The sequence below is a fragment of the Phacochoerus africanus genome, chromosome 1, assembly GCF_016906955.1.
Source record: "Phacochoerus africanus isolate WHEZ1 chromosome 1, ROS_Pafr_v1, whole genome shotgun sequence".
Taxonomy (NCBI): Eukaryota; Metazoa; Chordata; class Mammalia; order Artiodactyla; family Suidae; genus Phacochoerus; species Phacochoerus africanus.
The window spans coordinates 177,181,309-177,207,874 of NC_062544.1; the positions used below are offsets into that span (position 1 = coordinate 177,181,309).

The following is a 26,566-nucleotide window of genomic DNA, read 5'->3' on the forward strand; positions in this document are numbered from 1 at the left end:
ACTGGAACAAGGGTGGAATAAGGGCTGGTTTGAAGTTAGTGTGAGACATATAAGGTGTTAGCTAGTAGTATCATTGTGTGTGGGTGCCATTTATCAAAGTGGGAAAATAGGTAAAATAAATAGATATGGGGATGAGAGAAATAAAAACAATGCTTTTGATCTGTTAGATATGAGATGCCTTTTGGATAGCAAGGTGAAAATATCCAGGAGGCAGTTTGAAAATGGCTATTTCACATAAGAAATGGAACAGCCCTTGCCTTTCAAACTAGAAAAAAATATCCAATTACTCCATCTTATTTCTTTTACTTTGATTGGCAGGAGCAGCAGGGGCCTTTCTGAAGGCTTATTCAAAGCAGTTGAAGAGAAAGGATTAACACTATTTGCTGAGAGTAAAAAAAAAAAAAAAAAGAATGTAGTGTTTAAAGCAATGTAGGCATTCTTTCTTTTCCTTCCAATTCCTCCCATTTTAATGAAGGTGAAGTTAACAATTGGGGAGTGAAGGGCAGACCACAGAAAGGGTGGCTTCACTGACATGGGTGGGAACTGACCATAGTGAGGGGAGTTCTTGGGATGGTGGGCTCCCTGGGGAGCAGGCTTTTTTATTTTTTAATTGTACCCAAAATTAATTGTCCACATAGTAGAATAACCACTTAAAGGAGTTCTACTGTCCCTGCCTCTACATTTGGAAAACTGTATATAAGAGTTTGAACATACAGTGAAAGTTGTAGTTAGGGCTGTTGAATCTCAAAGCATTTCTAAAAGGAACGTTTTTGTTTGATTTCAAAGTAAATGTATAAAACTTGGGAAATACAGATATACACAAAAGAACATAATCTTTATATTTTGATATATATCCTTAATAGACTATTTTTTCTACATAACGCATATTTTAAATGTATTTTCACTTAATTATATATCCTGGATATTTTCCCATGTCATTACATGATATATTTATAGTTATTAAATAGCTATGTTGTATTCTAATCTATGATGAAGCATAATTTATTTACTAACTCGTGTTTTAGAATTTCCAAAGTTTTCACTTTTATTTATTTATTTATTTATTTATCTAATTGTCTTTTCTAGGGCCGCACCCGCAGCATATGCAGGTTCCCAGCCTATATTAGAGCCACAGCAACGCCAGATCGAGTCACATCTGCAACCTACACCACAGCTCACGGCAACGCCAAATCCTTAACCCACTGAGGGAAGCCAGGGACCAAACCTGTAACCTCATGGTTCCTAGTCGGATTCGTTAACCACTGAGCCATGACGGGAACTCCCAAAATTTTCTCTTTTATGAGTAGAGTACTTTGAAAATTTGTATAGATAAATCTTTATATTCATGTGCAGTTATTTCCTTAGGATAATTTATGCTAGAATCAAACTTGAATATTTTGAAAGCTTTTATATATGACTCATTACCCTCCAGTAAGATTGTATTGATTTATAATCTCAGGAGTGTTTGCGAATACCTATTTCTCCACTTCCTAGCTAATACTGGGTATTATAGCTAAAAAAAAAAAAATGCCTAGTTTAACTGATGAAAAATTGTACCCCTGCATATTTGGTTTTTTGTATTCTTTCCTTTGTGACTCAGCTGCCCACTTTTCTAATGGCGTGTTACTCTTTTCCTTATTCTTTTCTGATGTTTTATTTGGAAATAATTTCAAACTTACAAAACGTTGTAAACATAGTAATAATACAGAGAGCACCCAAATAGTCTTCCCCAGATTCATGAATTATTAGCATTTTAATCCATTTGTTTTCTCCTTTGCCCCTACCCCTGGCCCCTGGCCCCTTTCTCTCTCTCTCTCCCCTTCAAATCCACACACAAATTTTCTCACATTTGAGGGTCATTTACTTGTAACAATGACCCTTTACTTCCAAATACCTCAGCCTGTCTTTCCTCAAGACAGTGATACTTTACATAATAAATAGTGTCATAAATTTACATTCAATACTTTACTCTACCATCCATATTCCAATGTCAGTGGGCCTTTATAGCCTTTTCTCCCCTAGCACAAAACCCATGTAGAGTTAGCCAACTTTTATGTCTCTTTCACCTCTTTAAATTTGGAATATTTCCAGTCTGTCTTTATCTTTTTATGACATGAACATTTTTGAAGAATGTGGAACCCCTCATACTTTTTTAAATAAAAATTGTTTCACTTGGTTTCTTTCTGATGTTTCTTCTCAGTTGGATTAAGGATGTGTAATCTTAGCCAGAAAGCCACATAGGTGAAATGAGCACTTATCAGAGCATCACATCTGAAGGCACCTGGCTATTGGCACTTATTGGTAATATTAATTTTGATCACCTAGTCAAGGTATCAGTCAGTTTCTCCACTGAGTTACTGAGGGTTTTTGTTCCCTTTCAACTAGTAAGCTCTTATTAAGAGACATTTTAAATATACGCATATGGTCTGCTTTTCATCAACATTTATCCCTATATATATAGCATCCAATAATGATTTTTGCCTTATCCAGTCTTTATCACAGTCATTGCTAGATGATGATTTTTCCAATTCCACATCTCCCTCCCATTTATAAGCAAGCCCTAGCATTCTACTTTAAATAAAGAGTCTCCCTTCTCATTATTTATTTATTATTGGTATGTATTTGTGAACTCCCATATTTTCAATGGCTTATAATTTATTACTGTACTTAATTATTTTGGCACACGGATTGTCATAAGCTTAGCCAGTGGGGGCCTCTTCAAGCTTGCTCTTGTGACGTTGGAACATGATATCATCATCTTTTATAAACACTTCCTTACTTTTTGGTTTATGAGCTGTTTCACATAATACCTATTCTGTTCCAACTTTGGAATCAGCCATGTCTCTGACTAGTCCTGGTTCCTTTGAATGGGAATGGTAGAGACCAATATCTAGGCTCTAAGTATGCTCATGCACTGCTTGATTCTAGTGATGGTTTCATGGGTTTATACATAATGTCTAATCTGTCAAATTGTATTTGCTCTATTGTATGTCAGAACAATACCTAAATAAAGCTATTTTACAAAAAGTGGATAATAAAAGAAAGCTTTTTTTTTTTTTTTTTGCTTTTTCGGGCCACACCTGTGGCATATGGAAGTTCCCAGGCTAGGAGTAAAATCAGAGCTGCAGCTGCCAGCCTTCACCACAGCCACAGCAACTTGGGATCCAAGCCACATCTGTGACCTACACCACAGCTCGCAGCAATGCCATATCCTTAACCCACTGGGTGAGGCCAGGGATGGAACCGCATCCTCATGGATACTGGTCAGATTTGTTTCTGCTGCACCACAATGGGAACTCCCAAAGGAAATATTTTTTAAGAAACATTTTTTACAGGAGAAAAAGTAAAACTAAAATACAGTGTTCAGGGATAAAACTTAGGCAATAAAACTCCAAAGAAAATCAAACTATAATCATATAGTTCATGAGAATGATCATTTTAGGGAAGAGGGGGTTGGCTATGATTGAGACCAGGAACATGAAGTTTTTAGGCTAGCTGGTTAGATTTCATTTTTTTACCTGGATGATAGTTGCAAGAATTTCCTCTTTTATTATAACTTATGTAATAATTAATTATATAATTGTTTTATATAATTTTCATTGTTTTATAATTTTATATTTTATAACAAAAAAGTTTAAAAATAAATGAATGCTGTGTATATTCATGATATAAATTATTATTTATTAAAAATGAAAGTTATTCTGCAAGAGGAAAAACCCATTAATGATCTAACATATTCCTTTGTACATTTATAAACTTATTAAAATAGCTTGTATAGCTATTTTTAGGTATATTCATATAAGGAATTATTAAGGAGCAGTCTACACAAACTTAAACTGGAATATTAATTTTTCTTAATATTCAATCTTTTGGGATAGAACATGATGGAAGATAAATAAGAGAAAAAGTATGTATATGTATGTGTGACTGGGTCACTTTACTATACAGAGGAAATCGGCACTACATTGTAAATAAACTATACTTTGTTAAAAAAATTAAAAATAAATCTTAATTTTTTGAATATTATTATGAAACCCAATCATATAGTTTAAGGGAAATGTTTATTTCAGCTTTAGAATTTCCATTTTATTCTTTTAAATGATTTCTATTTCGCTGCTGAGATTTATTATCTTTTCACTAATTAGAGCAGATTTTCTTTTACATCTTTGAACAGAGTTATAATTGTGCCTTGAAAAATCCTTGTCTGTTGGAGCTCCCACTGTGGCACAGTAGGATCAGCAATGTCTTGGAGCTCTGGGACACGTGTTTGATCCCCAGCCCAGCACAGTGGGTTAAGGGTTTGATCCCTGGTCCAGAACACTTGGTTAAGGATCCAGCGTTGCCACAGCTGTGGATTAGGTCGTGCTGTGGCTCAGATCTGATCCCTTGCCTAGGAGCTCCATATGCCATGGGGCAACCAAAAATGAAAAGAAAAGTCCTTGTCTGCTAATTTCAATATCTGGATCATCTCAGAGTCAGTCCCTATGTTGAGCAATTTTTATTATATTCTGGACATTGTAAATGTTATATTATGGAAATTCTTGATTCTATTATATTTCTCCAAATACTGTTGTTGGTGGTGGGGGCAGGGTGGTATTCCTTTAAGCAAGCAATTAATTTGGTTGGCCTCAAACTTAGAAGTTCTGTCTCTAGGGTAATAGTTCAAATCTCAGTTCTTTTTATCTTTAGCTGGGCTGTTTGGAGTCTGCCCAGGGCACATGTAGTTCAGGGCTCAGACATATGGGCAGAGTTTAGATGCAGTATTTGGGACTCCCTCTCTCTGGCTGGCTTTTATTAAGGATTCACCCTTCACTTTCCAGCAGATGTGATTACCCCCATATAATCTGTCCTATAATTCTTCAAATCAAAATGTGAGTTTTCCAGCAGCATTCTATCAGAATTTTGGTTCTCATGCATGGTGCAGACTGGGGCCTCTCCTCAGGTTTAAAATCATTAAAAACAAAACAAAGCAAAAACCAGACCCCATAGCTGTCACCTCATTCTAAGTGTAAACTTCTCTCCTGCTTTTGGTTACTTTCACATTAGGGTTTGTTTTTTTTTTTTTTTTAGGGTTTTTCTTTTCTTTCCTTTTTAAATGTTGTCTAAAGCTTAAACATTGTATATATAGAGATATAGATATACATTCTTTTTATGGTCTCACCTGTAATATATATTTATATATCATATATATGTATATTTTTATGGTCTCACTTATGGCATACAGAAATTCCCAGGCCAGGGGTTGAATTGGAGCTGCAGCTGTGGCCTATGCCACAGCCATGGTAAGACCAGATATAAGCCACATTTATGACCTGTGCTGCAGCTGTAACCCACTGAGTGAGTCCAGGGATCAAACCTGCATTCTCACAGAGACAAGATCAGTCCTTAACCCGCTGAGCCACAATGGGAACTCTAGATATTTTATTTATATGCAAATCAATCTGATAGATTTACTGAATAATTAATTAATTAAAGAAATAATGAGATGCTAAGATATTTTATGGATGAATACAATAATGATATAGAAAATACATAGTTAGACTAGTAGATTAGGTTATTTTTTGACAAACAAAAACCCTTTAACTATATATTTCTAATGTCAAGGAAATCTGCATATGTAGCCATAGATAAGAGGGATTTCCTGTAGTGACACAGCAGGTTACAAACCCAACTAGTATACATGAGGATGCGGGCTTGATCCCCATCCTCTCTCAGTGGGTTAAGGATCCTGCATTGCTGTGGCTGTGGATAAGCCAGCAGCTGAAGCTCTGATTCAGTGCCTAGCCTGGGAACTTACATATGCTGAAGGTGTGGCCATAAAAAGCAAAAAAAAAATAATAATGATAAAATATATATATAAAGATAGAAACGTATTAAAGGAAAAACATGTTTTTAAAAAGGAAAACAAGAGTTCCCATTGTGGTTCAGCAGGTTAAGAACCAGACATAATGTCTATGAGGATGTGGGTTTGATCCCTGACCTTGCTCAGTGGGTTATAGATCTGCAGTTGCCACAAGCTGCAACATAGGTCACAGATATTGTCTAGATATGATGTGGCTGTGTCTGTAGTGTAGGCTGACAGCTGCAGCTCTGATTCAACCCCTAGCCTGGGAACTTCCATATGCCATGGGTGCGGCCCTTAGAAAAGAACAAAAAGGAAAAAAAAGGAAAACATGCTTTAATTATTTTGAAATAAAATGTTTGAAACTCTTTTGTATTATTTTAGGAGTAAATCTCTTGAAGCCGATGAGTGTCAAAGAGAACTTAAAAAACTGAAGTTTGAATCCATTATTTCTGATTCACGGTATACATTGTAATTTTTTATTTAATATCTGTACCAATTGAATTTGAAACCATATTTTAAATAACATTTTATTTAAAATGTACTTTGCTTTTTTATTGTTTTATTTACATATACAATACCTAATTCAAGTTTATAGTATATTGAAGCTGTTCCATGATTTTGCCTCTGCCCAGATGGCAAAATTTTTAAATCACAGAACTACCCATTTACTTAGCTTTCTTATTTTTAAAATTAGTCATTTAGTTTTAAATGAGATGTTTATACATCTTCGATAAACATAAACATAGTATTTAATGCATATTGATGGGTTTTTTTCTTATTCCATTGTAGACACACCAGATTGCTTAAAGAAAAAGAAGAATCTTTAATGACTTGTCAACAAATATATAAAACTTTACAGGAAGAACTGACTGCAAAAGAAAGACAAGAAGAAGACTTTAAAAGAAGAATTAATCTTGCAGATAATGAACTAGGGATAACCAAAACTCTTCTGAATCAGACAAGGGAAGAGGTTGCAACACTGAAAAATGAAAGGTGAAGTCAATAATAATTTCTTCCAAATATATTTTATGTTTAAGTCAGTGTTCTACATATATTTGAAAGGTAAAGGTCCTATATATTTTGTTACCAGTGAAATCACAGCATTAAAGATGTATTTCACCTGAAAGATCACCAAATCCTACCACCTCATTTTACAGGGGATTAAACCGAAGCCCAAATTGGTTAAATGACTTGCTTGACATCACATTGTTAGTTAGGGGAAGTAGAGGTGGAACCCACATTGCTTTAAGTGTTAGGTTTTTATTGAAAAGAATCAAATGATCAAAAAGATCATTCATATACTACTGAATTTCACCTTGGCCAAAAATTGGTTGGATTCTATCATTTTCCCACAGAAAAACATCTATTTAAATCACTTTTTCCTTTTATTAGCTTTTTCTTTTCTCTTTATTATTTGTCAACACCTCCTACTGAGGGCTCTCCAAAAGCAAAGGTACCTTTAGTATTGAGTTAATATCAAGTATCAAGAAGCATATTCCTTCATCTACCCTAGATATTTTTGCCCAGTTAATTTGTCTTCCTTATCTGTATTTAATATCTCAATCCTGTTTTCTTTCTTTTTGTTTTCATTTGCCTGATATGTCCTTTATTCTTTCTGAGTCCTTTTGTTCTGAATTCATACTGATCTATAGCACAATTTTCAAGGGAGTTAGGGATTTTTATTAAATCTAAGAGTTTTTAATAGGAGATATTATGCCATTTACATTTATTGATATAACTACTATATTCCATAAAAACACAAGTTTCATATGGGCAAGAATTTTTGTCTTGTGTTATTCTCTACGTACAGATAGCTATTTGTTTTTTATTCTTTCTATCATATTTTTAGTTTACTTTTTATTTTACTCCTTTTATTTTCTGAGTACTTGGCTGCTTTCTTATTTAGAAGATTTATAATCTTGTTTTCATTCTTTTTAAGGGCAGCTATTTGCTTCCAGAGGAGGGGTCTGGGAGTGGGGCCATGGAAGTAGATAGCAGGCAACTTAGAATTAGGTTCATTGTCTCAGAGGTTTCTCAACAACACTATGTCCTGGGTTGTAACTGTCTCTACTCCAGGCTGGTAAGAGATCTGTCTAGTTCTCAGAGAAACAAGGTTTGTCTCTGGTCCCTCCTGGGTGATTTACATATACTTCTCTTTGACTGAATAAGATGAACAATTTTAGAGCTAATTGCCATCATTTCCTCCTCACCTTGACATACCAATAACCTTTTTGCAAAAATGTGCCTTGTGGTTCTATGACTCTTCATTTCCACCCCACCTCTGCCATTTCACAATTGTGTGATTTCTAAGCCTAAAGCATATTAGAAGTAACAATTTTATAAACAGGAAATTTTCAAGAACCAGGCTCACTAATAACAAGAAGGAGTGGCAGCTGAAAGATTGACCATGCATAAGAAGAAAGAAAAACTATAAGCACAAACAAAAAACTTTAAAAGCATTACAGTTTGGCCCAATATACAATAGAAACAAATAGCCCCACGTACATCAGTAACTTTCAGTGCCCCTATATTTATATGTGAGTTAATAATTGATAGCCATAATGATGACCCTGACTCAGAAAGATTAAAATCAGCTATATACTCTAAATACATAAAAGGTACAAAACATACCATTTACAATGATGTCAGATTAATTAGATTTAGCTGTTTATCCAGATGAATTCTATCTCTTTCATAGCAGTCATTAAGAAGATCCTATCTTTGTTCAAGAATTTCTAGGGTTCTTTTCTAAGGATTGGATTAACTGTGCATGTTTTAGAATATTCTCAGTATGATGAATCTTTGCCCTTTGAGAATGAATTTGATTTTTAAAATAATATCAGTAGTTACAGTGAAAGCAAGTTCAAGGGAAATGATGGGAAATCAATCTGGTAAATATCACTGGGGATTCAAAATAAAGTAAAACATTTTCCTTTTTTCTGTGCTTAATAAATTACCACTGGCAGCAATTTTTTTTTTTTTTGGCTGTGCCTGTGGTATGTGGAGGTACGCAGGCCAGGCATCAAACTGTTTCCACAGCAGTGACCCAGGCAGCTTCAGTGACAACACTGGATCTTTAATCTGCTATACCACAAGAGAACTCCTCTGGCAGCAATTTAAAGACAGCAGTTCCATGAATGTTATGAGAATTAATAACATTAGGATAAATATAGAGCTTTCTGAGGGGATTGCTTGATTTGGAATAGCACGCTATATTTTGTCATTTTTTTTAAATTCAGTATGATTCTTTTCTTTAATTGTTATTTCCCCAATACAATTTTTTTTATACTGTACAGCATGGTGACCCAATTACACATACATGTATACATTTTTTTCTCACATTATCATGCTCCATCATAAGTGTCTAGACATAGTTCCCAGTGCTACACAGCAGGATCTCATTGTTAATCCATTCCAAAGGCAATAGTTTGACTCTAATATTACCTTCTAAGTGTTAAAGATAATTTATTTAAGTTTTCAGAGAACAGTGATGTCACTGGACTACTTCCCCCTCTTCTTCTCCTCTCTGCCCTCTGCTTTTTTTCTCTCATATCCTTGCCCCATTTCTTTCCTCTCTATACTTTAGTCTATCCAAAAGCAGGCATGATATTTCTTAGTAATTTGGGGGCATCAAGTTTATCAGCATGATGTCTGTTACATAATAGAAATTAAAATGTGCTTGCAGACCAATAAGTTTATCATATTATCATAGGATTACTCCTAGACATAAGCATTATCTTTTTTCTTTGTGTAAGGCCACTTTCAGATTTGTCTGCCATGTCTTCTGATATGTCCTCAGAATCTGGCACATGTATCCACTCAGTATATATTTGTTGAGGGAATGAATGATTTGCTTTGGGTAATTCCATCATTTAACAATTACTTGTTGAACATTTACCATATGCCAGGCACTATCTATCCTGGGGATACAGTAGTGAACCTGAAACATCCCTGTCCTCACAAAGCTTACATTCTAACAGGAAAGACAAATAGTTTTAAAAAAAGTAGAGAACTAACCAGAATAATTATAGATTATGATAACAGATAATAAAGTTAACTAAAGGGGGCTGTAGTAGAAACTGATAACAGGGGTACCTGATTTGGAAAGGGTGGTTGTAAAAGTAACTTCCAAAATGATACACAAAGGAAGACAAGTACAGGTCCCCATGTCAAGGGCCAGGGAATAGCTTTACATGCAAAGAATGAGCTTGGTAAGTTCTCAGAAGTGGCATTATGGCTGGAGGCCTAGCAAGTGTGAAGGAGGTGGATGAGGGCCAAGTCATGCAGGGCCTCACAGGCCTGCAGGAGCCTGGGTCTTCATTTCAGTGCCATGAAAAGAATATATTGAAGGGATTTAAGCAGAGGAGTGACATTGTAGAAAGACCATTCTGGCTGCTAGGTGGAGAAGGGATTGGCAGTGGGCAGTGGGGGCAAGTCAGGTCATTTACTGTTTTGATATTAATCAAGAGCTTCTGTGCATAGTTAAGCCTAAAAGACATGAAAATAATGAAAATATTCAACTCAAACTCTGCCAGTTCCAACTGTGTTATTTGAATATCTGTACCCAGTGGGTGGGAGTAACTAGCCAGGGCTTACTCCCTGTTGAGCCAGAAGGAGATATAAAAGCCAGGATAGAAAGACATACTGAGGAGGTAGATGGGATTAAGATGGTAGAATAGGACTGGAGCTCAACTTCTCTCCTAAAAACAACAAAATTACAACCAAATGCTGAGCAATCTTCATCCAAATGGACCAGAAACTTTCAAAAAGATATCCAAATCCAGAAGACAAAGAGTAGGCCACATCAAGAGGTAGGAGGGGCAATTGCATGATATAAGCAACCCCATACTTGCCAGGTTGGAAGCCCTGAAGACTGGAAAGTAACTGTATCACAGAGACTCACCTACAGGGGTGAGCTCTGAGCCCCATATCAAGTCCCAATGCCTGGGGATCTGGCGTTGGGAGAAAGAGCCCTGGGAGCACCTGGCATTGAAGGCCAGTGGGACTTGTGTGCAGGAGCTCCATGGGGCTGGGGGAAATGGAGACCCCATTCTTAAAAGGCGCACATGGACTTTTACGAGCACTGGGTCCCAGGGTAAAGCAAAGTCTCCACAGGAATCTGGGTCAAACCTGACTGCAGTTCTTAGAGGACATCCTGGGAAAACAGGAGCTGAATGGGGTTTGTTGTGGGAGAAGGGCATTGGAAGCAAAGCTCTTGGGAATATTCATCAGTGTACATTTCTCTGGAGGTGGCCATTTTGGGAAAATCTGGCCCCACTCATCAGCACTGAGAAGCCCCAGGGCAAACAACAATCCAGGTGGGATCACAGCCCCACCCATCAGTAAACAGGCTGCCTAAAGACCCCTCAGGTACACAGCTGCCTCTAATCTCACCCAGAGATAAAGCCTCACTCACCAGAGGGATAAGAATCAGCTCCATCTAACAGTGGGCAGGCATCAGTCCCTCCCATCAGGAAGCCTACAACAAGCCCATGTACCAACTTCAGCCACAAGGGGGGCAGACACCAGAAGTAAGAGAGGCTACAACTCTATTATCTGTAAAAAGGTCACCACACCAAAAACCTATAAAAATGAAAAGGGAGAAAGAAGAGGGAGATAAGGGAGAAAGAAGAAACCACAGAAACACAGTTAAGTGATGAGGAGATTCTCAGCCTCCAGGAAAAAGACTTTAGACTGTTGATGCTGAAGATGATGCAAGACATTAGAAATAAACTGCAGGCAAAGATGGATAATTTATAGGAAATATCAAGCAAAGAAATACAAGATTTAAAACTTAAGCAAGAAGAGATGCAAAATACAATAACTGAAATAAAAAATTCACTAGAAGCAGCCAAAAGCAAAATACAGGAGACAGAAGAATGAATAAGTGAGGTGGAGGACAGATTAGTGGAAATTATGGATGCAGAACAGAAAAGAGAAAAAAGATTAAAAAAAAAATGAAGAGAGTCTCAGAGAAGTCTGGGACAACGTGAAATGCATCAACATCCATGTTATAGGGGTGCCAGAAGGAGAAGAGAGAGAGAAGGGGACAGAAAAAATATTCCAAGAGATAATAGCCAAAAACTTCCCTAACATGGAAAGGGAACCACTCACTCAAATCCAGAAAGTGCAACAAGTACCATGTAAAATAAACCCAAGAAGGAACACCCCAAGACACATGTTAATCAAACTGACCAAAATCAAAGACAACAAGGAAATATTGAAAGGAGCCAGGGAAAAGAAATAAATAACATAGAAGGGAGCCTTGATAAGGTTATTGACAGATTTTTCAGCAGAAATTCTGCAGGCCAGAAGGGAGTGGCATGATATACTTAAGGTGATGAAAGGAAAAAAGCTCCAACCAAGATTACTTTACCCAGCAAGGCTCTCATTCAGATTTAAAAAAGAAATCAAAACCCTCACAGATAAGCAAAAGTTGAGCGAATTCAGCAACACTAAACCAGCCTTACAACAAATACTAAAGGAACTTCTCTAGGCAGAAAAGAAAAGGCCACAACCAGAAACAAAAATACCACAAATGACAGGGCTCACCAGTAAAGGTATATATACAGTTAAGATATGAAGTCATCCACACACAATTATGCCACCAAAATCAGAAACTGTGAGAAGAGGAGTGCACAAATGCAGGACACTGGAGATGCACTTGCAATTAAGAGACCAACAATTAAAACCATCTCATACATAGAGAGACTCTTATATCAAAACCTCAGAGTAAATGCAAACCAAAAATCTACAATAAATACACAAACAAATAAGAAAAATCAACTCAAATACAACACTAAAGATATTCATCAGACCACAAGAGGAGAGAACAAAAGAAGGGAAGAAAAAAGAGCAATGAAAACAAATCCAAAGGATTAATAAAATGACAATAAGAACATACATATCAATAATTATCTTAAATGTTAATGGACTAAATGCCCCAACCAAAAGACATAGACTGGCTGAATGGATACAAAAGACCCATATTTATGTTGTCTTCAAGAGACCCACTTCACTTCTAGGGACACATACAAATTGAAAGTTAGAGGATGGAAGAAAATGTTCCATGCAAATGGGAATCAAAAGAAAGCTGGAGTAGCAATACTCATATCAGACAAAATAGACTTGAAAATGAAGAATATTTTAATAGACAAGGAAGGTCACTACATAATGATCAAAGGATCAATCCAAGATGAAGACATAGCAATTGTAAATATCTACACACCCAACATAGGTTCACCATAATATATAAGACAACTGCTAACTACCTTAAAAGGACAAATCTCCAATAACACAATAATAGTGGGGGACTTTAACACTCAATTTACAGCAATGGACAGATCATCCAGACAGAAAATCAATAAGGAAACACAATCCCTGAATGAAGCATTAGACCAGATGAACTTAATAGATATTTATAGGACATTCCATCCAAAAGCAACAGAATACACATTCTTCTCAAGTGCACATGGAACATTCTCTAAGATTGATCACATCTTGGGCTGCAAGTCAAGCTTCATTACCTTTAAGAAAATTGAAATCATATCAAGCATCTTTTCCAACCACAATGCTATATGACTGGAAATCAACAAAAAGAAAAAAACTGCAAAAAATACAAACACTTAGAGACTAAACAACATGCTACTAAACAACCAGTGGATCACTGAAGAAATAAAAGGGGAAATTTAAAAATACCTAGAAGCAAATGACAACAAAGATCTGACAATCCAAAACCTATGGGATGCAGCAAAAACAGTTCCAAGAAGACAGTTTATAGCAATACAAGCCTACCTCAGGAAACAGGAAAAAGCTCAAATAAACAACCTAACATTACATCTAAAGCAGCTAGAGAAAGAAGAACAGACAAGACCTGAAGTTAGTAGAAGGAAAGAAATCATAAAGATCAGAGCAGGAATCAACGAAATAGAAATGAAGAAAACCATAGAAAAGATCAATGAAACGAAAAGCTGGTTCTTTGAAAAGATCAATAAAATTGATAAACCCTTAGCCAGACTTATCCAGAAAAAAAGAGAGAGGACTCAAATCAATAAAATTAGAAATGAAAAAGGAGAAGTAACAACGGAAATCACAGAAATTACTAAAGATCATAAGAGACTACGACATGCAACTATACACCAATAAAATGGAAAACCTAGAAGAAATGGACAAATTCTTAGATAAGTACAATCTTCCCAGACTAATCCAAGATGAAATAGAAAAGATGAGTGGACCAATCACAAGTACTGAAATTGAAACTGTGATTAAAAAACTTCCAATAAACAAAAGTCCAGGACCAGATGGCTTCACAGGCAAATTCTACCAAACATTTAGAGAAGAGCTAACACCTATCCTTCTGAAAGTATTCCAAAAAATCACAGAGGAAGGGACACTCCCAAACTCATTCAATGAGGCCACCATCATCCTGATACCAAAACCAGACAAAGATACCACAAAAAAGAAAATTACAGGCCAATTTCACTGATGAACATCAATGCAAAAATCCTCAACAAAATACTAGCAAACCACATCCAACAATACATTAAAAGGATTACACATCATATCAAGTGGGATTTATCCCAGGGATGCAAGCATTCTTCAATATCCACAAATCAACCAGTGTGATTCACCACATTAACAAACTGAAGAAGAAAAACCATATGATCCTCTCAATAGATGCAGAAAAAGCCTTTGACAAAATCCAACACCCATTTCTGCTAAAAACGCTGTACAAAGTGGGCCTGGAGGGAACCTACCTCAACATAACAAAGGCCATATATGACAACCCCAGAGCTAACATCATTTTCAACAATGAAAGCCTGAAAGAATTCCCACAGAGATCAGGAACAAGAAAAGGATGTCACTACATAGTTTTGGAAGTCCTAGCCACAGCAATCAGAGAAGAAAAAGAATTAAAAGTAATCCAAATTGGAAAGGAAGAAGTAAAACAATCACTATTTGCACATGACATGATACTATACCTAGAGAATTGTAAAGATGCTACCAGAAAACTGTTAGAGCTCATCAATGAATTTGGCAAAGTCACAGGATACAAAATTAATACACAGAAATCAACTGCATTTCTATATACTGACAATGAAAGATCAGAAAGAGAAATTAGGGAAGCAATCCCATTTACCATCTCATCCAAAAGAATTAAATACCTGGGAGTAAACCTACCTAAAGATACAAAAGGTCTATACCCTGAAAACCATAAGACACTGATGAAAGAAATCAAAGACGACACAAATAGATGGAAGGACATACCATGCTCTTGAATTGGAAGAATCAATATTATCAAAATGACTGTACTACCCAAGGCAATCTACAGATTCAATGCAATACCTATCAAATTACCAAGGACATTTTTCACAGAACTTGAACAAAATATTTTAAAGTTTGTTTGGAAGCACAAAAGACCCAGGATAACCAAAGACATCCTGAAAAAGAAAAATGGAGCTGGAGGAATCAGGCTCCCAGATTTCAGACTATACTACAAAGCAACAATCATCAAAACCATATGGTACTGGCACAAAGACAGGAATATAGATCAGTGGAACAGGACAGAAAGCCCAGAATTAAACCCACACACCTACAGCCAACTAATCTATGACAAAGGAGGCAAGAATATACAATGGAGAAAAGACAGCCCCTCCAATAGGTGGTGCTGGGAAAACTGGACAGCCACATGTAAAAGAATGAAATTAGAACACTTCCTAACACCATACACAAAAACAAACTCAAAATGGATTAAAGATCTAGATATAAGACCAGATACTATAAAACTCATAGAAGAAAACATAGGCCAAACACTCTCCAACATAAATGACAGCAACATCTTTTCAGATCCACCTCTTAGAGTAATGACAGTAAAAACAAAAATAAACAAATGGGACTTCATTAAACTTAAAAGTTTCTGCACAGCAAAGGAAACCCTAAACAAAACGAAAAGACAACCCACAGAATGGGAGAAAATTAATCCCTTGTGAATCGACTCACAAGGGATTAATTTCAAAAATGTATAAACACCTCCTACCACTCAATACCAAAAAAAACACAACCCCATCAAAAGATGGGCAGAAGATCTAAACAATCAATTCTCCTAAAAAACACATGAAAAGATATTCAACATCACTCATTATTAGAGAAATGCAAATCAAAACCACGATGAGGTACCTCCTTACACCAGCCAGAATGGCCATCATCAAAAAGTCTACCAACAATAAGTGCTGGAGAGGGTGTGGAGAAAAGGAACCCTATTAAACCATTGGTGGGATTGTAAATTGGTGCAACCACTGTGGAAAACAGTACGGAGATTCCTCAGAAAACTCAAAATAGAACTACCATTTGATCCAGCAATCCCACTCCTGGGCATCTATCCAGAGAAAACCACGACTCACAAAGACACATGTACTCCAACGTTCACTGGAGCACTATATACAATAGCCAAGACATGGAAACAACCTAAATGTCCATCGAGAGAAGAGTGGATCAAGAAGATGTACATATACACAATGGAATATTACTCAGACATTAAAAGAAAGAAAGAATGGCATTTTTAGCAACATGGATGGACCTGGAAATTACCATGCTACGTGAAGTCAGTCAGACAATGAGACACCAGCATCAAATGCTATCACTTAAAATGTGGAATCTGAAAAGGACAGACTGAACTTTTTTGCAGAACAGATACTGACTCACAGACTTTGAAAAACTTATGGTTTCCAAAGGAGACAGGTTTGGGGGTGACAGGATATGCTTGGGGTTTGGGATAGAAATGCTATAAAATTGGGTTGTGATGACCATTGTACAACTATAAATGTAATAAATTTATTGAGTGATATAAAAACATCAGTGAAACATTTGGCAAATCCAAATAAATAAATTAGAAAGAATGGGGAAAAAAAGACATATTGAGGAACAAGTGGTCTTTTGGAGGCTTGGACAGTACTGTTTAAACCTGTCTTAAAACTTTGTCTGCCTTTGACATCAGGGGCAACCTGTTATCTCGCCCATTTCCAGTCTCTGTTTTGGTTCTTTGCCCTTCTCTCCTATGATCATTTGACAGTAGACATTCCTCAAGGCTCATGCATGAACTTACTTTTCCTCTCTCCACTTTCTTTCTTGCAGTAAACTCTTAGCTGATTAAATTTCTCTTGAAGCTTTGATTTGAAGCACGAGTGGGATCTCTAAATAGAGATGTCCTTAAGCAGTTGGAGATGTGAAAGTCCTTCCAAATAAGGAACCTCAGATCAGGGAAAACTTAAAGTAGAGCTGCTTGACAACACCCGCAGATATTCTGATTCATTAGGAGCAGGCAGTGCCTGGGAATCTGCTACACAGCTAGGTCCCAAACCACTGCCATGGTAGGACAGAAACCAACCAGGCTGCAGATGTGCTCTCCAAAAGCTCCCACAGTGCTAGCGTGGGCTTTTCAAACATAGGCAGTCTCCTCAACACGCTGCCTCTTCCCCACCCCTTCCAACAGCAGACCCATTGTCCATGTTTCCATTGGGACCATGATGGAAAATGTGAGTCTTAGAAGCTATGTAGTCTCAGAAGAGGAGAAAAAGAAAATGTGAAAAGCAAGAACTGGCCCTGGGGGGGGGAAAAACTGGCAGAACTTCTGAATTTGGACCAGGAAAGGAGTCAGTGACTAAGAAATAGTTCATACATTAGTACAAATTCAATTAATCATGTATTGGTTTCTCCTCCACACTCAGCTGAAAAACCTCTGTTAGGAAGAGTCTCCCCTGGAAGGAAGAGAAGTAGGTCCTTTGATGTCCCAGATCTTGGTGTAGAGGAGGTCTATTCAGCTTAGTCACAGGCACACTGGGGCTAGAGAAAGGGTCTCCTTGGTGGATGGGGAGCAATACACCAAGGCCCAGGGACAGTGCCAGGAGGAAAGTGTGGCTGTTTCTTAAACTCTGTGTAAAGGGAGCCCTCAGCTCTCCTGCTTCTGGGCTGCAGGGTCTCTTTGGCTGGGGCCAGAACTCTGCTCAAAACTGCGAATTTGTGATGCCACTTCAGAAGTATTGTGGATTAAAGAAGGTTCTGTGCGCTGGCCTGCAGGCTAAATTCCCTTTTATGAAAAATTATTGCTATGGTAAAATGTGTTGGGAGTTTCCTATATCCAACTTACAAATGTCTTTCAGAAGGACGCATCTGTTTAAGCTCGGAGACTGCCCTCATGTAACACTTAGAGAAATTCATTTATGCAGTAATGTGTGGCTACCATCTTACTGTCGGGACATGCAGCCCTTTGTAACCATCCATGCCCAACGTGTCCCCAAGAGCTGTGTTAAACATATCTTGGTAAAGTCCAAGAAAAAAAAATAGAGAAAAATATTTATTGTGATCTACTTGACAATAACATGGCAGGATTAGTAAAGAGTGTTGGAGAAAAATCTTAGTTGTGACCAAAGTTAGGGGAAGTTGCTTACATGGAAATTATTCTGTGAAATTAATACTATATGTCTGTACTGCTATCTAGCTCTTCGTCTGTCTTAGGTGAGATTTATTAATTTCTCCCTCCTCCCCTGAAGCATATCTTTGAGGCTATGGGGAAGGATTTTATTCCCCCCCCCAACAACATTAACTTTTAAAATTTCCTCATCCTATGTCTCTTCTTTTTTAGCTGACAGCTATAAACCCTTACCTCAGAGAAACATGCATAAAATCTAGCAAATTATTTCGGAAGGCTCATGGAGTTTCCTGTTCGGCTGTATAACATGACCTAGTGCTTCTTCAGGCTCTCTCCCCTCCTCCCTCCTTCCTTTGTTCTCTCCTCCCCCTTCTCCCTCTCAGGCTTTCTCACTCACCCTGCACAGATGTCACAGTTGTGAGGATCCCTGCGAGTGCTTCTGTGGACATGATCTTGTCTTCACACTGCTCCAAGTGAGCTGCATCATTGCATCACGCTCATCAGAAGTAGTCAGGACACCAGCCTTGACCCTACTCTCCTTGCCACTTACCACAGAGGAAGGGGCTTTTGTTTTGTTTTGTTTTGTTTTGTTTTGCATACATATGCCATTCCCTCCTTACCACACCCTGTGTCCCTCCAGTCTGCATCCACCCAGAGGGAGCACTTCTGATTCACCACCCCAGAGGGAAAGGCATATTCAATTTGCACAAAGGCCCTGGCTAGCAGAACTGTGGCCCTCCCTCGTGAAGCAAGTATCATTTTCCACATTTTACACTTGAGGAAACTGAGGTTAAGCAAGGCTAAATGTCTTGCTCAGGGCCACATAATTTGCAAAGACAGAAATCAAGCTCCTTGGTGTCTAGCTTTATAACCCTGTTCCCTCCACTGCAGTTTGCACAGTTGCCTCAGTGTTTATCTTGAAGGGCTCAGTTTTATTAGCTTCTCTTTCTCAGTCATGACAGAATACTGAGTTTTCAGGGGACTCCCACCCCTGCAGAAACAAGGAAAACCCAGAATGCCCCCTCCTCCCCTCCCCTCCTCTCGCTCTTACCCACCTTTCCACTCTTTCAGGATTCTTCCATTCCCTTAATAAATATAAGATGGAGACATTTGTCTTCCATTTTCTAGTGCCTTGGCAAATCAGAAGCGGAACTATATCTTCAAAACAGAAGTGGGGGGAAAAAAAAATTTCACAGCGCATCCTGGAAGAAGAGGAACATGGTGTTTAGTTACTCTGATGAGGCTTGTCATACTTGCATGAAGGCTAGAAACAATAAGAAGTGTAGAATATAAAAAGGTATGTGGAAGCAAGGTTTCAAGTGTTCTGTTACCTCACAGTAGTATGGCTACTACTACTAATTTCATAAAAAGAATGAAATTTAAATTTAGGCAAACAGATTTAAATCCCATTTTGAGCAGTGTCAAGTTTGGACAACTGGCTTAACCACGTTAGAGGGCTCATTTATCTCCTTTAAGGCTCCTTATCTGTAAAATGGGGATATTAATATTATCTATCTTTTTGTGAAGATTAAAGCATCTAGTATCATTCCTAGGAAGTTGTAGGTACCCAGAAAGTATTAGTTCCCTCTCTTTCATCTTTCTTTAGGTTGCTAACCTTTTAAAGCATCCTATCTTATTAATCTTTATACCCTGTGCTGGTGATGTAGATATTCAGTAAACGTCTGATGAATTCAATATAATCTGCTTTACTCTTAGAGTTGTAAAGATTAGTCCATGAGGTGATTTATTTCCAATACAATCCTGTTAAAGAGTTATGAAATGAAGTGTTCTAAATAATAGCATTCTAAAATAATAAACCTTATCAGATATTTTCCCCAGATTTACCTCTTTCTCTGATTTCCTATCTATCAACAGCTCTCAGAGTAAGAGACTTGACAAACTTCTTGTGATATCACAGACACTGCTTTTAACAGAGGCAGGAGTTGTGGCAAAATCAAAATTATCTCTCTGATTGACAATGTGAATACATCTCTAAAAGAACAACTTGTGAAATAGAATTTAAAGCTGTCATTTGGCATTATGGTTTGACATTTGTTTGCAGTTATGTTTTTAACTACAATTAAGGAATCTACATTTTTTTCATGTATGTAAGAAATTAGATTCTCATTTTCTTTGTGGTCTTAAGAATTTAGAAGTTAAAGTTTTTAAAATAAATACTCTTAATTGTGAGTAGATACTAATTTGCATATTGTGCCAACTCCAAAAATGTTATTATTTTTAAATATGTGATGAAATTTCAGGGTAGGGAGCCCTAGGCTTGTATAAACTTGAACCAACTTTGCCTCTTATGAGTCATGTCACTTTAGAGAGTCATTTATTACTCACTATCTTTGCTTCTTCTAAAAATTAAGGAATTACATTAATATATTTCTAATGAGTGGCAAGAAAGAACCACTATATCCCCAGAGACTAATACAGTGCCTGACACATAGTGGGTACAATAAATATTTGCTGGATGAATGAATGGGAATGAATTTAATCCCAGCCAAACCACTGATCACAGGATGTAAAACTCAGAAGCTCCCATTGTCTGATAGCAAGTCAGCTTCTGTCTTTCCAAAAATCAATTCAAACTCCTGGTTTCTAGTAATGATCTTCTTTATTGGATTCTTAGTTAAATCCAAATAGAGGATGTGAATCTCTTTTGTTTCCTGCAATTCTACAGCATCAATATCTCTAGAACAGGTTCTGAAGGAGAAATTGGATATCTGTATGATATTCAAAAAGAGCTGCATATTTTTAGCTTTTTATGACCTGAGAAAATATGGACTGGGCCTCTAGCAATATTTTATATCTTATAATTCCTCTATATTTCTATCAGAAAGTCTCACTAAAGTCAAAGTTGATCCTTTATAGTTTCTTTCAAAACAAGACAGCTTTTTCTTTATCAGTGTCTTAAGATGGTTTTATATCCTGAATAATGCGCAAGCTCTTTCTTGAGCATACTATATGTGTGATTTTTATTTTTGGAATAAAGATTATCTTCACACATATAATCATCTCTGTATACACTACTCAGTGCCCACCCCATGCTAATCAAGGACAGTGTGTTTGTAACATCATGTATAATCATTCTTTCTGCCTTGTCTCATTTAAGAATCACACTGAAATGTCAGGAACAGAGGCTCAGCAGGAATCAAAGATATATGAAGGTCCTCATTTCTGTAGCTATAATATTAAGCAACATTATTATTACACACAAGTTGATAAATTTTACAACAGTTTGCTCAAAACACCTTATGCTTTGTGGAAATGTCATGAGGAACTTCAGGACTCTTTGTCAATTTAGTGAATGATTATCACTTAACATTAACATTAGCTTGGACCTTAGCTTACTATATTTTACCTTCTATAATCTACTAGACATTCACAGTTTTTGTTCTAAAAAGTTACATATGTCAGCAATGTTTCCTACTGGGTCCGTCAGAGGGATATATATGGAATAGATTCTACTTCTGTTGGTATCAAAATTATAACTATCTCCAGGGAGACTGAAATTCAAGCATCTCAAATATTCAGGACCACCCACTTTGTAGTAAAGGTAACTTGTAATATACTCGTGGGCTCCCGTTTGGAAATGCTCATTGTAATTTTCTAGTGAGTAAGAGTTCTTTTCAAATACAAAATCTGGCTTAAGAAATAAAGTGTATTAAATTGCCAGGACTCTGCTGTCTAGCCACTTCCAGCAAGCATATAACCAGTCACATCCATTTTATGATACTGGTATTTTGAAAACCAGTTGAAGCGTTACTTTATTTCCAGTGACTGCTGCTCCTTATTTTATCAAGGTTACTATTATAGGATTCTAATCTTATACCTGAAGGTAGACTAGCTGCTGTAACAATTACCACAAGCTTAGCAACTTAAAATAACACAAACTTTTACAGCTTTGGGGCTTAGAAGTCCAAATGAGTGTTAAGAGGCTAAAGTCAAGATGTCAGTAGGGCTGGTTCTTTCTGGAGGCTCCAGGGGAGAATTCATTCTTTGCTTCTTCCTGCTTTTTTTTTTTTTTTTCGGTCTTTTTAGGGCCACATCTGAGGCATATGGAGGTTCCCAGGCTAGGGGTCGAATCGGAACTGTAGCCACTGGCCTTCACCACAACCACAGCGACACCAGATCCAAGCCATATCTGACCTACACCGTAACTTACAGGAATGCTGGATCCTTAACCCACTGAGCAAGGCCAGGGATTGAACCTGTGTCCTTATGGATCCTAGTCAGATTGGTTTCCACTGAGCCATGACGGGAACTCCCAGGAAATGTATTTTAAAGGTAAAGACACAGAAGGCTAAAAGTAAAGGAATGGAAAAACATGCTGACAGTAATCAAAAGAAGCTAGAATGTGTTTATTAATATCAAGCGAGGTATATTTTAGAACAAAGACTATAACCAGGAATAAATAAATTCATTTCATTTAATAATAAATGGACCAAATCATCAGGAGGACATAAGAATTCTAAATGCTTGCACATCTAATAACAGAGCTTAAAAATACATGATCAAAAACTGATAGAACTACAGGAAAAATAGACAAATTTATAATTACTGTTTCAATAACTCTATTTTAACAATACATAAAACAAGTAAACAGAAAAATTAGTAAGTCTATAGAAGACTTGGAATTCCCTGGTGGCTCGGGGGGCCAAGGACTGGTGTTTGTCACTGCCATGGCACAGGTTTAATCTCTGACCCAGGAACTTCTGCGTGTCATGGATATGGCCCCCCAAAAAATTTTTAATTAACTAAAATAAAAGGAATTATGCTAAGTGAAAGATACCAGACACACAAAAAAGAATATACTGTGTGATATATAGAGAATTTTTATAGAATTCTGAAAGTGCAGACTAATATAGTCACAGAAAGCAAACTCGTGATTGCTGGGGTGGAGAAGACAGGAGTGAGGGATTAAAAAAGGGCATGGGGAAACTTTGGAGGATGATACATATATTTATTATTTTGATTGCAGTGATGGTTTCGCATACATAGGTTTATACATATGTCAACAGTCATCCAAGTGTATAAACATGTAGCTTGTTGTTTGTCAATTATATCTCAATAAATCTGGAGGTTTTTTTTTTTAAATTCTCTTGAAACCATTTCTCCTCCAAATCTTCTATGGATAGGAAGTTGAGAAAGTTGTCCCTCAACAGGGCAAAATCTCTAATAATTTCATTATTTTTGATTCAAAGTATTTTAAAGTATCATATATGATTTTTCATTTGATCCATGAACTATTTAAAAACATTTTTTTAAATTTCCAAACACATGAAGATATTTATATTTTGGTACTGACATTTCTTTGTTTTCAGAGAATACAGATTATAACAGTGCTGTTCAGGAGAAGTATAATGTGAGCCACATATGTAATTTTCAAAAATTTAATTGCCGAATTAAATGAGTCAAAATAAACAGGTAAAATTTATCTTAATATATTTTACTTAACACAATATATCCAAATTATTTAAATATGCAATCACCTTTTTAAATTATAAGACATTTTAGATTTTTTTGATACTATTTTCAAGTCTGGTGTGTATGCAGAAGCATGCAGAAGTTCCTGGGCCAGGGATTGAACCTGAGCTACAGCAGTGACAATTCTGGATCCTTCATCTCCTGAGCCACAAGGGAACTCCAGGACTGGTTACACTTTAAAGTCTCAGTAGCTACATGTGACTAGTGGCTACCATATTGGACTATACAGGTTTATAGTATAACAGTTATTTAAAATTTGTTGAAATTTACTTTCTGGTGTAGTATGTGGTCAGTTCCGTGTAAGCTGGAACATATTATGTATTTTTCTAATTGGCTACCTGAAAACAATGTATCTTAAATCAATCTTATTTGCACTGTTTATGTCCTCTATATTTTTACTGAATTATTAGTCTGCTTGACTCTGGGTTGCTACATTATACATAATAGGAGGGATATTTGCATAACATCCTGGAGCTGTGCAGTGTACACCTCCCATGCCTCATACGGTGGTCCCAGATTGACTTTCTATAACTAAGGTAGCTATGTTTAATTCTATCACTATGGTGCAGGTTTGACAATTTATCCTTAAAGTTTTGCTTTATATATTTTGAGGCTATTCTAATAGGTGCTTAGAAGTTTAGAATATTCATGGTAAATTAACCTATTAGCATTATCAGCCTAGAGTAATAAATTTTGTCTTAAAGTCCACTTGTCTGATAATTAACATGATTGCATACTTCCTTTTCTTAATATTTCCCTGTTATATCTTATCCAAAAACAGGAAAACTTTTGTCTTTATGTTTTAAGAATGTCTTTTATAAAGAGCATATACTAGGGTTTTTCTTTTATTATGCCTGCTTCTCTCTTTTAACTCATGAGTTTAGTTTATTTACCATTATTATGGTTGTTACTTTAAGCTTTCTATTCCTCCTTCTTTTTCTGCACTCTTTTCTCCTTTTGGGCCTTGAGCAGGGGCAGTATTGTTGGAGTTTCTTTTATTTTCTTAGTGCATTTTCCTCAGTTGGCATATACTATTTCTATTCTTTAAGTGGTTACTTTTGAAATTTTACAATCCAGGCTTAATTAAGTCTAAAATTAATATCTCAAACTTATCTTCAGTAATGCAAGGACCAAAGAGCACTTGAGCTCTGATAGTTGCCATCCTGGCATACGTTCTCCTTTTTTTGTCTAGTGTTCTAGTTCTATCTTTTTGTTAGCCCTACTAATTACACACAGTCAAAATTAATATTTTATACAGATGGTATTTATTTACAAGTACCTATATGCAGGGCTGGCTACATAATTTTTAAGGTCCAGTGCAAAATGAAAGTGTAGGGCCCCTTGTTCAAAAAAACAGAAAGAAGATTTTTTTCCTTTCCTTCCCATCTCTCTCTCAACTTGTCATGATTTGTTTGTTTGTTTGCTGTTGAATCTTGTGTTCCCTTGGGCACATAGATATCATAACAAGGATGCAGGCTGTCACAGGCACCCAGGGCCCCTGCCCCAGACTCAGCACAGGGGTGACCACAGAGCATTAAACCTGAAGTGCAGGGCTCCCTTCAAAACATGCGCCCTGCACAACTATCCTGATCGCACACAAGAAGTTTGCCCTGCCTGTGTGTTTGCCAGTTTCTTTGCTCCCCACTTTGTTTCCTGATTGCCTGACCTTCCTTCTGAGATCATATCCGTTCCTGCAAAGCGTATTTTTAGAAGTCCTCAGGCTGGCAGTAAACACTTAGATTTTATTTTTCTAAGCATGATTTATTTCAGCTTCATCCTTTTTTAAAATGAAAGCAATGATCCTGCCATTCTTTATTTCTCATAATAATACATATTTACAGAAGAAAAATAATTGTACATTTTAAGTTGTGATCATTATACATATTTATTTATTGCAGTTGAATAATAAAAGGATGAGTTTCCTAGTGGCTTTTTAGGATAACTTCAATTCTGGAAGGTACTAATTATATGCTAAACATTCAATAACTGGAGTAAGCTCACATCAAAATAAAAGACATTTAGGCATAGAGAGAGGATTAAGATGGTGGAATAGAAGGACTGGAGCTCAACTTCTCTCCTAAAAACAACAAGATTCACAACTAAAAGCTGAGCAGTCTCCACCCAAATGGACCAGAAACCTTAAAAAAGATACCCTACTCCAGAAGAAAAAGAGGAGGCCTCAAGAGGTAGGAGGAGCAATTGCATGATATAAACAACCCCATACCTCCAGGGTGGGAAGCTCCACGGACTGAAAACTAACTGGTTCACAGAGACTCACCTACAGAAGTGAGAGTTCTGAGCCCCACATCAAACCCTCACGTGCTGGGACCAGGCACTGGGAGAAGGAGCCCCTGGAGCATCTGGCATTGAAGGCCAGTGGGGCTTGTGCACAGGAGCCCCACAGGACTGGGGGAAATGGAGACCCCATTCTTAAAAGACGCACATGGACTTTCACGAGCACTGGGTCCCAGGGCAGAGTGAGTTCTCCATAGGAATCTGGGTCAAACCTGACTGCAGTTCTTGGAGGACATCCTGGGAAAACAGGGGTGAATGTGGCTTGTTGTGAGGGAAGGATATTGAAGGCAAAGCTATCTGGAATATTCAGCAGCTGCCTTTCTCTGGGGTGGCCATTTTGGGGAAATCTGGCCCCACCAATCAGTCACTACTGAGAAGCCCCAGGGCAAACAACAATCCAGGTGGGATCACAGCCCCACCCATCAGTAAACAGGCTGCCTAAAGACCCCTCAGGTACACAGCTGCCTCTAATCCCATCCAGAGACTAAGCCCCACCCACCAGAGGGATT

The 26,566-nt window shown here is 37.1% G+C and overlaps 1 protein-coding gene across 1 annotated transcript in view; it reads left to right on the forward strand.

Moving 5' to 3' along the window:
• LEKR1 (leucine, glutamate and lysine rich 1) overlaps positions 1–26,566 on the forward strand; it is a 237,110-nt gene that overhangs the window by 168,273 nt on the left and 42,271 nt on the right. Inside the window, exons 8-9 of the mRNA XM_047785385.1 lie at positions 6,227–6,304; positions 6,635–6,838. Coding sequence (XP_047641341.1) covers positions 6,227–6,304; positions 6,635–6,838 — 282 coding nt within the window. The remainder of the gene's footprint in view (positions 1–6,226; positions 6,305–6,634; positions 6,839–26,566) is intronic.